Genomic DNA, 16,806 nt, shown 5'->3' on the forward strand with positions numbered 1-16,806 from the left:
AATAAAATGTAACCGTATTGATTTATTTCCATAAAATACAATAATGAAATGTATTTAAATTATTTCGAATCAACCATGATTGCTCTGATCAATCGATCAAGTTTTGAAACCTCTGTCCATCAGCCAGTGTGACGCAGAGAGAGAGAGAAACACATCTCTGTGCATGAGATGTACATGTATATACAGTACATGTGCAAGCTACGCAAAGCCTATTGAACAAATGAAGAGCACTACAGCATGCTTCGGTCACATCAGTACATCATAATCATGGGAAGATACTCAAAAGCAGCGAATGTAACACAAAGCTGACAGTACATATCAGGTTTCTCTTTCAGGAGTGTTTCATGAAAAGCTCTATAGCTTTCTCTTCAGTGGCTGATGAACTTCTCTAGAGCCCTTGTTAGATATTTCACTGTGCGTGTCGCTTTAGGTCTCGATCAGTGTGGCAAACACCTACCCTGTGCTTCAGAAAACACTAACTATGAGCTTTAACCAGTGTTCTTCATCAAAACTGAGGCACTGATATGGGTTAAAGCAACAAGACTCTGAAAACGAGTATAATTTCCCATGTCCCCCACCTAAAAACTCAAATGAAATGAACAAGAAAATAAAAGGGAGGCATGCAGCCATTGGAGGACAAAGCCGTGGTGGGCGGGGCATGACTTTACGAAGTGCCGGCTTGTTCCTTGGGCATTTCGGAGTGAATGGCCGTGACCCCGGAGGATTTGAACTTGGGCAGGTGCAGTCCGAACTTGTTCTCCACGCCGGCGAAGGTGGCGGCTGCCAGACGGTAACCGCCGACGTGCTCAGAAGTGACAGGAGGAAGCTCAGAGATCCGGGATTTGGGCGTTGGTTCAGAACCAGCAGGGCGACTGGAAGGGGAAGAGAAGAGGTTTTTTTTTTCTTACAGCAAATGCTTATCCAAAGTGACTCAACATGCCATATTCTCAGTCGCTTGCTAATTTCCACTCAATTAAATGCTTTACCATGTGCAACACCGCCCTTTCTCTAAAACCCTGCCCTCTGAAGTCATGTCAGTCAACCTGAGTGACTCACCAGTAGTTTTTTGCTCCCTGACACATTTACACTGTTTACACAGCGCTGCTCTCTCAGACAGTGATTATTTCTACTTTATGTACAAGAAAAATAAAACCATTAACAGAAAACCGCTTTTTTGTTTTGCCAAGTAATAGAGTCCATTAACAAAGATCATTCTATGCATAACATTTCATAAACTCTAAAATCTACATTTTTTAAATATTTTGTGGGCAATATAGCAAAACTATATCACGATTATTTTTTCAGGAACATCACGGTTTTATCACAATCCTTTGTCATTTTGGTTTTACTATTTTGCAAGTTGTCTGAGAAGTACAGCCAAACTAATTTCCCCCTATTTAAAAAGAAAAGCCTTACAAGGTAACAAAATATAAAATAAAAAAAGAATGGTAGATATTTAGGCCAAAGTGGGTAAAGATGTCCCCAGTGACTTCCATAGTATTTTTTTTATTTATTTTTTTAAAGTCAATGTAGACCAACTACTGTAGTTTCTTAAAAATATCTTCTTTTGTATTCAGCGCAAGAAATAAATTAATACAGGTTTGGGACAAAATGGGAGTAAATAATGACAGAAATTGTATTTTTGGGTGAACTATCCCTTTAAATGGCAAGCAGCAGCATGTTTAGTACTGTTGCTTTAAGACCTGCATGCAACCGTTTACTTTCACTTTAGACATAACCAACTGTGTTTATATGTAAACCTTGTGTGTTTTTGACAGTATTAGCGCAATCAGACGCCAAAGATAACTTAGTCCAGTAATCAGGCGCTGTTTGACAGGCTTTTAGTGTGTGCGCTTCAAATGTCCTTGCTCAGAAAAAACGCATGTCCGATCAGCAGCAGAATGAGAGGTTTAACCGGCAAGGCCTTAGAACACATACAAATCATGTACTTTTGTGATTGTGAATAAGTGCAGTGTCCTGTGAGTGTAACTCTACTGCTTTTTGATATGAATGCATGTGGAGTTGTACAGTATATTGAGATGGAAGAGCCAGAACTGTAACTGATACAATGTGCGCTGTAGCACGTTACTACGATATCAGATCGTGAACACATTTGAATCGTCCACGATCAAAAATCGTCATATCGCACACCCCTACGTTACTTAATATTTCCTGCCTTCATGTAGTAAAAAGTGTGCTTGAAATGATCAATACTTACTGTCCTCCGAAGTCAACGTAGAACCATCGCTGCAGGAGCTCGTAGGTCACCAGGGTCACACCGAACTGAGGAGACGAACGGAACACACGAGCTACGGAGAACACAGAGAGAGAGGACTGTGAGTGAGTATGGATGTGACTGAAATTATATCTCTGTGTGTGTGTGTGTGTGTACCTCCAGCTCCCTTCCACAGAGCTCGGAAACCTTCCTCATGTAAGATCTTCCTAAAGCAGTCGATCACTCCAGTGTAAGTTGTCTGACCGGCGCGAGCAGCTACCTGCAGTCGTGTTTTGATGACATCAGCAGGGGTGACAAGCGAAGCAGCTGGGACACCTGTAAGATAAAATCACCCAGACATCCATTTATACATGATAGAAAACCTCTGATCTTAAATAGAGAATGTAGTCTTATCACACATGACACATGACAAATACAGTATGTAATTTTAAGGGAAAATATGATTTTCAGAATTGTCAAAATTCGTTTTTTTAGAACTATGACAGTTAAGTTACACGCACTGTGGATGTGGTTTCATTTTGTTTGGAAAAAAGTAGTGGAAGAGCTTTTCTTCCATATTGTAGTGTAAAAAAAAAAAAAAGGTATGAACTTGGTTCTGTGCATCAGTTGTTGATTTGATGCGGACTCAACAGTGAAGGCAGATGAATGCAAGCTTGAAGACAGGGTTTAAGAAGACCAAATAACTGAAGTCGTCAGTTATGATAGTATATGTCTCAGATGATCAGACATTTTGATTAAAACTTACAAGGGGAAAAAAGTTAAAAATTAGATGTATAGAGATGGATTCATTATAAGATCAGTAATATGCATTTATAAATATGTAGGGTGCATTTTCATTTCATTAAAGTAAAAAAAAAATATATATATATTTTTCCTTTCTGTACTCTTCATTCATTTTACACCTAAAAATCGTTTTGAATTCTTAATTTTGATCTTTGCATTACATTTGTATTTTTATGTTTAATTTTAAGTGCAGAATGTGACACTTGCTATGTAACCACTAAAAAAATCCTTAAAAACTAGATTAAAAAAAAAAAAATAGTAACTTGTACCGTTCACGGTTTGCCATAGGAAATTAATGGTAAATACAAAGCATTATTTGTTCTTACAATCTTCAAATCAGCCATGATGCAGAAAAAAGCACACAATTTTGAACGGGATAAACTCTAAAATTAGTGCAAAATAGACATCCATTCACACACACACACAAACATGTCCATAACTGAAACCGGATTGGGTCAGCTTCACAAAGTTCAAGCGAGAGTCATGTTCTGACCTGCGATGGCACCAGCGGTCAGCAGCTGCAGAGGCCCCAGCCTTCCATCCTCATCTGCCATATTTGACTTCATATGGGCATAAACAGGGAAATAGATGGCAGAGAACGGGATATCACGCAGGAAACAAGCCTTCGCACCCTGTGGAGAAAAAAACAGTAACATTAATGTGTTATAGTTTACACAAAGTCATCAATTGTATTTTAAATGCAATTCAAGAACAACAAGTAGCTACAATGGCAATTGTTGTTGGATACAACATTTTAAAAATAGAAAAAATAGCTTCCCCCACCTTGTAGAGGCCAAAAAAGCCAAGATCTCGGACTACGTTGAGCGCGCTCACTCTGGGGCCCGTAGTAATCTCACCGGCGACCTGCAGACGAATCTTAACGATTTCCAGAGGGTTGGTGAAGATAACTTGTGACCCACCAGCCTGGAAAGACAGAAACAGACAATTTTGCCATTTAAGTACAACATAACCCAGTTGAAGGTTTACAATTGAAAAGTTTATGGCCGGAACATGTTTTTTTGAATGTTTCTGATGGTCTCTTATACTCACACATCCACCAGCGAGAATCTCAGCAGCCAGGGGTATCGTATTATCTTTTGTGGTAAATTTGTCTCTCACAAAGTCATTCATCTGGAAGACGAGATACAGAGGGACTCGTGTAATTGGCTTTACTGACATCTGCTCAGAAACAGCTTTCTACAGGATGTCAAGATGTTTAATGACACTTACAGTGAGCTTGATGGCTTTTTCTGGAGCCACTCCAATGAGCTGGGGTAGAAGACCTGTAGGGAAAAACACACAGAAAGGAGTAGGAAAAAGAAAAGTGAGATCAAAGTTAAGAAACATGAAGACAAACTTCTGAAGCAGGGATGAAAGCATAAGACAAATCCAACCTCTATAAAAACCAAAGACGCCCTCGTATCGCAGGACTTTCTTGGCGCAGTCAAAGCTGTTCTTGTACATGAGCTCTCCTACGAAGGAGCCGGTGGAGCGCTGGTTCTGCATACGGGTCTTGACCAGGTCTATGGGGTACACAGCTGTGGCGCCAGTGGCTATAAACATACACACATACAGGGTACTTTACATTTCACTGAAGTTCAAATACATATACACTCATGCATTTAAACAAGCATATCTTGTGCATTTGTAAAAGGCCATGGAAAACAAGGTTGTCCTTTTGATATAAAAACAGATATGCATTACTATTCAAAAGTTTGGGGTTGGAAATTTTTAATGTTCTTGAAAGTCCCTTATGCTCACCAAAGCTGCATTTATATGATATTTAAAAAATGCAACAAAAACAGTAATATTTTGAAATATCATTACAATTTAAAATAACTGCTATTGTAATGTATATTTAAAATGCAATATATTCCTGTGATGCAAAGCTGAATTCTCAGCATCATTACTCCAGTCTTCAATCATTCTAATATGCTGATTATCATCAGCGTTGAAAACAATTGTGCTGCTTCATATTTTTGAGCAAACTGTCATACATTTCTTGATATAAAGTTCAAAAGAACAGTATTTATTTCAAATAGAAATCTGTTGTAACATTATAAAAAGTCTTTACTGTCACTTTTGACCACTTTAATGCATCCTTGCTAAATAACAGTATACAATTTTACTGACCCCAAACTTATGAATGATAGCGTACTGTAAAACACACACAGAAAAAAAGACTCTTAAAGAATGAAATTGGAATTCTCTTAGCATTTAAGTCACTCAAAAAAATGACAAAGAATTAACTTGAAATGCACAGTTTAACACTTCTAGGAAATTAAGAGCAAAAATACCAACAACTCATCTTGTACACTGGTATATCAAAATCTTTCCCGGTAAAATGCTTTCAAGAAAGGTAATGACTCTCCTCCTAATACCACCAGCAAGTAGCACATCATAGTTTATGGCTTCAACAAAGAGGGAATGCCCCCATGACATATCCTGCTATCAACTTCCTTTGTCATAAGGAAATAGATAACACAGAATGGAAAACTGCACTCAATTCATTTTGTGGAGTCTTTAATTTAATATAAGAAATGAGCAGAATTTGTAAACCAAACCTCCAGCAATGGAGCCCAGAGAAAACCTGTATGCCGACTCCGCAGCCTGCATCCACACAGACCGTGAAACGTCCGCATGTGAATGCTGCAATGAGAGAAAGACAGCAAGAAATAAGTATCAAAAGAAATGCACAATGCTTTTGGGCCAATCTGCATTTGAGATATATGACAGCAGCCTGAATATCAAGTTTAAACCCCGATTTTATTCCATTTTCTGAAGCAAGTGAGAGAGGTATCAATTCCCTAGTAGTGAAAGCGTGTTTTGTGCCATAATTAGTGATCTTAGATAAGGCATGCTTACTGATAACATTACAATTTTCTCACAGAAAAATAAACATTTAAACAACCCCTAGTAATCTCTTATCTGACCGTTCATATAGATAAACTCACCTGTCTCTGCACCTCAGCTACATTATATGGCAGGGCTCCTTCCTCCAGTGGCGCTATCCTCTCGATATCAGCCAGGTTTAACCGTCTACACATCATAATATACACAAACACACGATGAGCTGATAATGCTGCTTATAGTTTGTGTGGATTAATTAATTTTTTTTTTTTTTTAAAGCAAAGTACCCTGTTTGGGAGTGCAGTCCTGATAGCTGGAACAGGATGTCAATTTCCATAGGGGTAATCTGACCAAACTTATTTGCAGCATGAACAAACTCCTCTACAGATGAAGAAAATGTTAGATAATACTTAAAAACCCTATTCTGATGTGCAGAAATGGAAAGTGTTACAGACGGTACGCACCTTTAGTGACGAGCATATCCTTGCGAGACCCAGCGAGAGTGCTGTAGATTTTACGGATCAGTTCCATGTTGTTCAGGAGAGAGTTGAAAGCATTGAAGTAGGAGAAGCTCACCATGTGAGAGGTGCCGCCACCTGCTGCCTAAGAGGACACATACAATTAAACCTTTCACAGTAACTTTACAACAAACATCTCACCAGATGGAAAACAGAGCTGCACACTTACAGACACAAGGTTTTCCTCCACAAAAGGTGTGAGCATGTGGTGTCTGATGGTGGACATGATGTCACTGAAGTCCAGGGCAGAAACAGCGCCACTCTTGACCTTGTCTTTCTGTGCGAACGCCTGTCTCGCGTGCTCCAGCTGCAGCTCCTATGAAAACAAGCACAGACAGCAGAAATTAGATTTTTGCTAAAGGATGAACTTACATAGAAATTTTGCCAAATACTAAAAGGTCAAGATTTGGATCCTGCTGGTAAAAAGATTTAAGTACACCATTCTAGGGGCCTTATAATATTAAAATATTCTTAAATTAACATTATTACTATATCAAAAAATAAATGTTATTAAATATAATTATTTTACCTGAAATATAAAAAAATGTATTCAATGATTTTAAATCAATGATACATTACTGTAGTAAAATATCATTCATACTTTATCATATTAAAATGTTAAACAATTATTAGTGTGACATTAAAAGAAATATTATTCAGTTTAATTGTATTATTAAAATATGAAATATTTCATATTAAATTTAAATTAATTTGATGTATTAAATAATATTTAATAATGTTATACAATTCCACAATTTAATATACATTATAGTAAAATATTAATAGTTTATTGTATTAAAATTAAATGTATGATTAATATAAAGTTAATAATAGTATTTTATATCAAAATATAATTACATTATTATTATTATTATAAATGTTGTTTGAAACTTAATTAAGATATAAAATATTACAACAGGAAAAATGTAACATTTACATAACTGAGTGTGTATAATTGTTTGGATGTGGTACCTGCAGGAATTGGGTGAACTCCAGGTAGCTGAGACTTTTTTTTCTGTCATTGCCGAAATGCAAGCGGATGAACTCGCAGTCCCAGTTGAAAGGGATGTGGTGGTGCACGGTGGTCTGGCTGAAGATATCACGCACGTTCTCTGTAAACACACGGATAGGCTCAGATTTACACTCCTGCAGAACATAATGGGCATTGCAACATTACTGATGGTGTTTTAAAAGGTCCTCTGAACACGTGAACAATGCCTGAATGAATGTCTCTGTGTTCAAGGTTAAGTTGTTTGTTTGTTTAGCATAACTACATTACAATCAGCTGACTCTGTAAAATGGAATAAAACATTACGGGTCAAAAACACTGCGAGCTTCCATTAAATGAAAAAGTGAATGAACTGGAATGACCTACATAGCAATCTCCATACACCACACAAATTCTAAACTCTTGAATTGATTTCAATGGAGTTTGATGTCAGCATATACAAATACAGAAGTCCATTTTAAATAAGGCTGAACATTTATATACAGTCAATGCTGTTCTCACCGAAGGACACACATCCAGTGCCCGTCTTGTCAAATAGCTGGAAGGCCACGATGAAGAGAGCATCAGGCACACACAGCACCGACTCGAAGGCCAGAAACTCTTGAAATGAGATCAGTCTGAACGGGGGAAAAAAAATTAAAGAAACATTAAAAACACAAACCTATGGTCACTGTGCAATCTCTTTCACACACATTGCTTTTGAGCAGCAAATCAGAATATTAGAATGATTTCTGAAGGATCATGTGACACTGAAGACTGGAGTAATGATGCTGAATTTTTTTTATTGCAATAATACTTATTATAGGTATTTTAAATTGTAACAATATTTCACAATTTAACTGTTTTTACTTTATTTTTAATAAAAAAAAATACAGCCTCGTTCTTTGAAAAAAATCTTAGCGACCCAAACATTTGAGCAATAGTGTATGTGCAATACAGAATTTTTACAATTTTGCCATATGTATCTGGTTGCTACTAGGGCTGGGTATCGTTCAAACATTTTCGATACCGATACCTTGAGTTCAATAGCGGTTCTTGAACGATACTTTTTTCGATACCGATTTTATGAAATCAGTTTTAACAAGATTACATTATCTCAAAAATCTTTGGTTTTATTTTTTCAGCTTGTTGACATTTATACAGACTCAAAGCCTCATCTCCTGAGCCACTGCACAAAGGAACAAAATATAGCAACACAATAAATCAGTGTTTAAATAAAGTTCAAATAGTTTTCCGTTTACACATCTGTTATGCTACTTTTACACTAGTGCGAGTCCGTTTTAAAACGCATAGCTCAGACAGAATCATCATTTCTATTCATTTATTCTAGGTTGTTAAAGACTTCAAGAAATTGAAAATCTTTATCCACTTTCATAAGTGGGTGTTTTATTTTCTTTTACCATATGTTTTATTATTTAATTCTGTGTTGTAGTATGTCTAATTATTTGAATGAATAAAAACTATTTAGTTTATTCAAATTTATTGTTAAAATAGCCTTATTAAATGTTTTCTTTTTCCTCAGAAAATAAACTCTTGATGACGGCACCTCCTGGTTCTTCAGGCTAAATATTTCCTTGAGGATCGGCAGGCCACGGATCAGCACTAAATTGGGATTTTATACCCAAATGATGATAATTTAGATGTATTTTAGAAATGGATAAACACGAACATAAGCGGCTGATTTTACGTTTTAAAGCACAACAGTTTTTGGTTGTTGTTTAAAGAGATGAGTTATAGCCTACATTGCTCAGTGCGTCACAAACTTGTAGGTTATAAAGTGCTAATAATATGTTTTCATGGCAAGCTCAATGTTTCCTTGTTTATATCTTAATAAAATATTTGAGCCTATATTGATTCTCTTACCATTTTTAAAGGTTCCTATATTATAGTAAATAAGTGTCCGTGACATCAGATATTAAAAATCCAATTATTTCTGTATCCACACCCTCATTGTGTGCCTGTTCTAATCCGTGTACGGGATGAATTTAGATTCATTAACACTCGATCATTGCAGCCATATAGACCTGCATAACTATAATACCCAGCCCTAGTTGCTACTGCAAAATAATAATGCAAAATATAATGAAAGTGGGTGAATTTCTAGATCTGAGGTTTAGGCTTCAATTCAAACCATTAGAATACAGAAAAACTACAGAGACAAAAAATAGGATGTTTGTCTCACCCATCTTTTGTAGTATCTGCCACACCGGCGAGCAGCTGCACAGTTTTAGGGTTAAAGTGGAGCTGCGTGTGGAGGCCCAAAAACTTCTGCACAAAATCATTGGGTGTCATGTACCGCTCTCCATCCTCCTTATCCACCACACTGGCATACTGAGGAAAACAACATAAACACAGGTACAGCATCTGTGTTAATGATTCAATTTTCCTCATTTGCAGGGCAATTAGTATGATTTATTTGCATAAAAAACAAAGAACCTGAAAATCAATGTCACTTGAAGGGTTTTATTATACATGCACACATTTAAGAAACTAAAAAGTAGTCGGTTGTGTAAAATAACACCGGCTTTTTCTAAACAACGGTGTTGGCAATATGCAAGCTGAAACTATATTTATTTACCAAGTACCAACCTCTGCCTAGTTGGACAAATGGGCAAAGGTGACAATCAATATTCATGTGCAATGTGAGTTGTGTCCAAGTTTTGATCAGCAGCAGCTAAACAGGACACAAAAAACTAAACGACATGCCCTCTGACCTTATCTGACATTCTTTACTCATCCATCTATTGCCCTGACATTCAGGTCTTCCTCCAAACATCCATCTCACAAGCTTGAGTCCTATTAATAGAGCCACATCGCACGCAAGTCACCGAGTTACCAGACACCAACGCGGCCAAAGAAACAACTACTTTCAGCTGACAGATGCACAAGATCTCACGGGCGGAAGTGAAAACAAATCACTACATCAATATAAAAGCCCTGGCTGACATTTAACGAGGGAGGGAGATTGTTTTTTCCCTACTCATGCTTGAAAATGAAGAATACACACAATAAACCATTTTCCCACAAACACAGACAAGCGTCTAGACTTTCCCAAGCATGAGTTTCTCTTTGAGGAAAAAGGAGATGACAACAGCGTGACAATTAAAAATGCAGCGTCACTAAGGACATAAAGATTTAATAAAAGTCATGATACTATCTACGATTCCTTCTAAAGTTGCAGACCTGGTTTCTAATTGGAATTAACCACAGATTAAACAAAACATCATAACCTGATTTTACACCAAAATTAGGCTTTTCTGCTGTTGAAACTTACCTTTTGAAAGATGACCTTCAGCTCATTAGGATCGGCCCTTTTGGTTAACTGCACCTGCAAAACAACAACAGCACAGATAACAACAAGGTATCTTCATTTCTATAGAGGTGAATTGTGAATCTTAGGAGCTATTATCTATAATTATAGCCACAAAACCACCACGATATTTAGTGAAATGCACTGCCAGTTTTAGAGCTCTATTAAAGGTTTTTCTTTTAAAGGCTGCATCTATTAAAGGTTGTTCACCGAGTCCAAAGATGACAAGGTTTTACTGAGAGAAGAGTCCTAGTCTAATGTTCAAAACTACATTTATTTCTATAAATACTCTTTTAAAAATCAAACTATCTTTGCTGTTTCAGAGCGCATTCGACATTATTGGGACTTTCTGACACACAAGCTTTGCACATAATGTATGCAATACAAAAAGATTGAACAAAACACAAAATAACAAGTCAGTAATTACTCCACACAAACACACACGAAGTCATAAGAGTCCCTGTAGAGTCAAATAAAGCACAATTTCGCATGAAGCTACATTTTATAAACACACGCTCATCTCTACCAACACAAAAGCCCGCTAAAGAGCCGATTAATGTCGTTTAACACACAATTCTGATATTATTTATGGTTTTATGATCGTCACAGACACTATATTCAGTCAAAGTCTCAGCGGGAGTGTAGCGATAAGCTCAGTGATGCTCGCGCCGGTCCGTTAAAACCGTTAATCATTGTCTCTACTCCACCCGTTTACGCATCTATTAGCCTTCCTGTCGCTAAAAACCAGCAAGTGTAATTAAAAGTCGACAGCTAAGAAAATGAAAACACAATTTTTCAGTCAAAAGCGGAGTCGCCGGAGTCACCTTGGCCGCCATGCTGCTGTCTGACGTCACGCGGGGTCGCGCAGGTACGTGGCCGAGGAGGTGCTCGCGCACATGTGACGTCACACCAAACGATCTCATATGGACTCCCTCCATATTATTTGTTATTAAGAATATTGATAAAGATTTTACTTTACTTTGGGAATTTTTTTTTTTTTGGTTTTGCTAAAAGTGCATTTACAGAAAAATAAATTGTTATTATAAATATAATATATTGTTATTATTGTTAAACTTATTATTGTACTTACTTAATCTCCTTATTTTGTTAACAAAATTGTATATACATAAATGTAAATTTTCATGTCAGAAGCCATTGTTTTATGACACTACTTTGAAACTATTTCTAATTCTTGTAATAAGAAGGCTTTAACAACTGTTGAAATTTGTAAACTATTTAATATTTTCCTTTGAATGCAACGTATTTTATTTTTCTACCCGTCTAATCATTTATTTTTGTTATAACTTTTTTATTTAATTTTCTTTATTATTATTATAATTTTGTATTTTTGTACTATAACTGCTTTTTATTGTTTGACAACGTTCATAATAAAAAATAAATTTTTTATTTGGAATAATCAAAATATTTGATATAAAACAGATCTTTGTTTGTTTAATCAGTGGTTTATTAATGGTTTGCTTTAGTAAGTCAGTTATTTAACAGCAGAGGTTTGTTAATGACTTATATAGAATGTATTTCAGAATATAACAGAGCAGTTAGTTAGCAATAATATTAGCAATTTGTATGCTCTTCAAAAATAGCAATCACTCCCCACTTAAAAAAAAGCTTCTTTTCCTGAACCAATAGATACCAATATAGGTCAAATAACTTATGAAGTATAAAATAAGAAAGCAAGAACTATTCTGCAATGACTTTTAATTTGTAATTGATATTTAAATGTCTTACCCTAAAGTTATTTTTTGTCCTTATTTTTTTCCCTACTTTTCCTCTTGTAATCTAGTACTTGATTTCAGTTGACAATGTATATTCATGATACTTTTATTATGTAGAATCATTATATGTCAACTCTGTATTTTTGTATTGCATTAATAAAAAAAAAGAAATAAAAAAACATCAAATGTATTCGATAGTCTTATTTGATTATATGATTTCTTCTTTAGTTTAAAAGACATTATCTTTTATCATAACACTAAAAATAAACCGCTGGAACATACTATATTTTTTATATGGTAAATGTTTCATTCACAAACAAACATTTGCAAATAGCTTCCTATTCCCTTTTTTAAAATGTACTCACTTCTAAAATCTCCTCATCTTATAAAGAATAAAAAATCCCTAAGATTTCAGAAATATTATAGAGAGGTATAAATAAACACTTATGCATTTAGATGCTTTCCTTGTTTGAATCTCATTGCTATCCTCCCTTTGTGTTGTCGAAGCAAAAAAATTAAAATTACAAAAAGATTTCTAAGGAATTTCTTTATGTCTTCCTTTTCTTTCATAAAATGTGATTGTCCTGTTTGTAATATTTAATTATGGTATGAATGTTAATTGTTCAGCATGTACAATATTAATAATAAAATAAAATAAAAATCAAACAAAAAATGCTTGAAATTGATTTTGAATTTATAAAGTAAAATAAAACAGGAAAATCAAAAGTAATCAAATATTTAAAAATATATATTTTTATGTACGGTAGTTACTATCATTGTTTTGAAAACCTACTGAAATGTTTTGTATTTTAGAATTATCCCTTATAATTTGCAATAAACACCTGAATATGTTACCATATATGCCGCTGCAAATGAGATAATGTATTTTGTGTGATCGAAACCATATGCATGTGTTTAAATGTCATTAATCTCAAAATACATTAGACAGCAAATCTGTTTCTTTAAAAATATCTTTATTGTACACGTTTTCGCAAGTAAAAAGTGCAGCATCATTCCAGATATTTTATGCACTTTTCCCCATGTTTGACTTTTCAAAACCACTTCACAACATCAAATGAGGGCTGAGTATCAAATTAAGCAAAGGTTCATGACACCATAAACAACTGAAATTCTTTTCCTCTACAACCAAACTGATATTTACAGATTATACAAAACGTCAGAAAGACCCAGGAGTGACAACACACTTTCCACCCGTCTTTAAGAGCACATGTGCACTGAAGCAATGTCCTTCATGTGTGCTGCTGTCCTTCACTGGACCCTGTGCTTATAAAACCAGCAGAGACCTTTAGTGAAGTTCCAGCCGAATGAAATGGAGAGAATATACAGGAGTCCGAGCAAAGCGAAGGGATACAGAAGCACCACAGTGTTCTTTAAGAACGGAAGTGCTAAAGAAACAAGGAGAAAAAAATTAGACAACGTTCAGCTTGTGGATGGCAAAAATACACGGCCATAGCCAGCAATCACTCACCATTGTAGCCCAGGAATGTGATGTAAATATAGTAACCGATGGCAATAAGCCACAAGGTGTTCCCCACAAAATAACCCAGGAACCAGTCTGAACTTACAACCACCACATCTGTCAAAAGAGTGCAAAAGATGTGTTCACAAAGTCCAAACAATACATTATTATACTCATGTTTCCACCTGTTTACTTACGGTTGATGAAGAATAGCTGTAAAAAGTGCAGAATGACCAGGAGAGGGTAGAAAGCGTTCAGATGCACGTCAAACGCGTAGCCCCACTCCACGTCATAATCTCTGCCAGGATGTTTCAGGAGATATTTGTTTGTGACAAACCTGGAAAAGAAAAACAGGGATTACTGTACAGTTTTACAGTCATAACTCTTAATGATATATTCCAGTAAAATTAGGCTGATTTATTATATCATTCTTTAAAGTACTTCATTCTGATTTGTCAGTCACAGCAAACATTATTGTACAATAACCACTAAACTATACAATCTGGCAACCAGATAAAATACATAATAAAATAAGTCAGACCAGTATATCATGTCCATTTATTTATTTGGTAAGAAATTATGTATTATACAGGACAATGTACAGTTAGCCAGTACATTTTTGTTTTTTTAATATTTCGATTTTTAGCATTTATATATCATAGTATTTATTAAAATATTTTCTTTACTAATTTTGTCTTTTGCCATTTTTATTAGTTTTTTTGTGTGTGTGTGTGTGTGTGTGTGTATTTTGTACTGGTATTTCTATTTACCTATTTATATTAGTGCTGTCAAATGATTAATCGTGATTAATCGCATCCAAAATAAAAGTTTTTGTTTACAGTATATGTGTGTGTGTTGTGCATATGTATTATGTATAAATAAATACACACACATACAGCATATATTTGGAAAATATTTACATGTATATATTTATATTCATATAATTTATATCATATATAAATATATTTAATATATAAACAACATTTTTCTTAAATATATACATGCGTATGTGTGTATTTATATATACATAATAAATATAAGCAGTACACACAAATATATTATGTAAACAAAAACTTTTATTTTGGACGACAGCACTAATTTATATATCTATTTATTACTATTTAATTTTTAATTTCAGTTTTAGTACTTTAATTTAAATTAACTTATTTCAGTTAGCTGCAGCTTTTGCGTTTAAGTTCTTCATGTAATATTTAGATTTTATTTTACTTTACGTTTATTTCAATTGCCGAAAATGTCTACTTATTTTTATTTTAGTTTCAGTAATTTTAGTACTTATGAACTTATTTCAGCCAGTTGCCAAGGCAACATTTCTTATTTACATCCAATATTTATATTTAACTTTATTTAAGCCTTATATCAATTACCAAAAACAATTAATAATAATTTTAGTGAATGATAACAACATTGCTTCACGCTGGGGTCATAACCACCCTGCTCAGGGTTATTTTATGACAATGTAATCTTTTAAAAATGTAAAATGTAAATTTCTCTTTGCAAGTAAGACCTTGTGCTGAAATTAACAATAAATAAAATCCATAACCCAGAAAATGGATCAATACCATATCAGCAAGGTTAAAATGAAGGTCATTCTTGGCAGCTTTTGGGAGTGTGTGTGCCTCCTTACCACATGAGTGTGGATATGAGCAATCCGACTCCGATACAATCGATGAAAACCACCCACAGCAACAGCTTCAACGTCTCCACAAAACCCATTTCTAGAACCAGACCAAAGCCCACCGTCGACACTGCAGAGAAAACACGATTAGCCCATGTAAGATTCAATCCAAACTCTTCCCATGCTTCATCAAAAGTGCTCACCACACAGCCAGACGCTGAGCAGCACCAGGAACGCAGGGTCGTCCCGAGCCCACTGGTCTTTGGTCTGTTTGCGGTAGTGGAAGTTGCGGTACACTTTCTGCGGCGATGTGAACAGGTAGAGCATCTGCCACACGGCAAACTCAAAATCCATCTGTCTGAAATGCAGGAGTCGCCGCAGGTATTTGTAGCGCTTGGCTCCGGCCGTGTGCCGCGCCACATCCCGCGCATTCAGGCTGCCGTTCTGCGGGGAACTCGTCGGCAACATACTGCAGTGGAATAAGAGAGAAATGTAGATATTATAAACACTTCAGCAAACCAAAGATTTATTCATTTCTGAAATAGTGAAAACATTAGCCCAAATATAATGCACAAACCTTCCTAAATGTCTCATTAAATCACATTAGGAGTAAACTATGTGACTAAATTTGAGTGGCTGGGTCATTACCAACAATTATAGCTTAGTCTGTTTTGACAAAACGATAAAAGTCCAACTTTCCATTAGTTTCATTACAGTAAGTGCTGTCTCTGTCTGAAAACTTCTAGAAAACTACATCTATTCATGAAAATAGTTTGAAAGAAGCCTGTGCTATAGTCTATGATCAAATGTGTTGTCAGTTCTTCTGCTTCCTTCACATATGATCTGCTGTAAACATGTCGAGCTGATCCAAGATCAGTCCTTTTACTCTTGTTTGATTACACAGCACAACTGACAGAAACACTACAGTATCTCCAACACTGCAACAAACTCAAATCAGTTTTAAAAGTAAACCTGCTATTGTTAATGTATGGGTAAAAGGTGATGTTTTATTAAGAACAAACCATGTAAAGCTTTAGAGTGGCTGGGCCTCGATCCCACATAATAACCTGGTAAAAAATTAGCTAGCATGTCGCTCCTGCTCGGTGTGTATAAATATGACACTTACCTGCTCTACGGCAGTATCAGCAACTAATAAAGCAAAGCTCTTTTTAATCAGAGTATAAAAAACAATGCAGCATCCGTGACATGTCAACTTCCTGCCTCGTCCGAACACGTAGCAGCGCAACCGAT

At 35.5% G+C, this 16,806-nt stretch overlaps 2 protein-coding genes across 2 annotated transcripts; both read right to left on the reverse strand.

Annotated features, from left to right (window-relative positions):
• Positions 1–4: 4 nt before the first annotated feature.
• On the reverse strand, positions 5–11,568 carry LOC306845213 (electrogenic aspartate/glutamate antiporter SLC25A12, mitochondrial-like). The gene is made up of 18 exons (XM_079377878.1): positions 11,531–11,568; positions 10,671–10,724; positions 9,579–9,727; positions 7,898–8,013; positions 7,360–7,499; positions 6,557–6,703; positions 6,334–6,472; positions 6,157–6,250; positions 5,974–6,058; positions 5,584–5,668; positions 4,414–4,572; positions 4,250–4,302; positions 4,070–4,150; positions 3,803–3,943; positions 3,513–3,651; positions 2,393–2,551; positions 2,219–2,309; positions 5–872 (listed from the first exon to the last, which is right to left on the reverse strand). The coding sequence occupies exons 1-18, from the start codon at positions 11,540–11,542 to the stop codon at positions 665–667; spliced, it is 2,052 nt and encodes a 683-aa protein (XP_079234004.1). The 5' UTR covers positions 11,543–11,568; the 3' UTR covers positions 5–664.
• A 1,835-nt stretch (positions 11,569–13,403) lies between these two features.
• LOC306844998 (protein unc-50 homolog) lies at positions 13,404–16,803 on the reverse strand. The gene is made up of 6 exons (XM_079377478.1): positions 16,682–16,803; positions 15,759–16,024; positions 15,565–15,685; positions 14,117–14,256; positions 13,929–14,036; positions 13,404–13,845 (listed from the first exon to the last, which is right to left on the reverse strand). Exons 2-6 carry the CDS (start codon positions 16,021–16,023, stop codon positions 13,709–13,711), a joined length of 771 nt encoding a protein of 256 aa, XP_079233604.1. The 5' UTR covers position 16,024; positions 16,682–16,803; the 3' UTR covers positions 13,404–13,708.
• Positions 16,804–16,806: the final 3 nt, after the last annotated feature.

The sequence above is a fragment of the Barbus barbus genome (genome assembly GCF_936440315.1).
Source record: "Barbus barbus genome assembly, chromosome: 25".
In the NCBI taxonomy this organism is placed as follows: Eukaryota; Metazoa; Chordata; class Actinopteri; order Cypriniformes; family Cyprinidae; genus Barbus; species Barbus barbus.

Excerpts from the sequence above, each read along its gene's own strand:
- LOC306845213 (XM_079377878.1), bottom strand. Across the intron at positions 4,573-5,583 it reads TCTGGGCTCCATTGCTGGAG|CCACTGGCGCCACAGCTGTG; the intron begins GTTTGGTTTACA and ends GTATGTTTATAG. Across the intron at positions 873-2,218 it reads TACGTTGACTTCGGAGGACA|TCGCCCTGCTGGTTCTGAAC; the intron begins GTAAGTATTGAT and ends TTCCCCTTCCAG.
- LOC306844998 (XM_079377478.1), bottom strand. The coding sequence starts at position 16,023 with ATGTTGCCGACGAGTTCCCCGCAGAACGGCAGCCTGAATGCGCGGGAT. Across the intron at positions 14,037-14,116 it reads ACAGCTATTCTTCATCAACC|ATGTGGTGGTTGTAAGTTCA; the intron begins GTAAGTAAACAG and ends CTCTTTTGACAG. Across the intron at positions 13,846-13,928 it reads CACATTCCTGGGCTACAATG|CACTTCCGTTCTTAAAGAAC; the intron begins GTGAGTGATTGC and ends TTGTTTCTTTAG.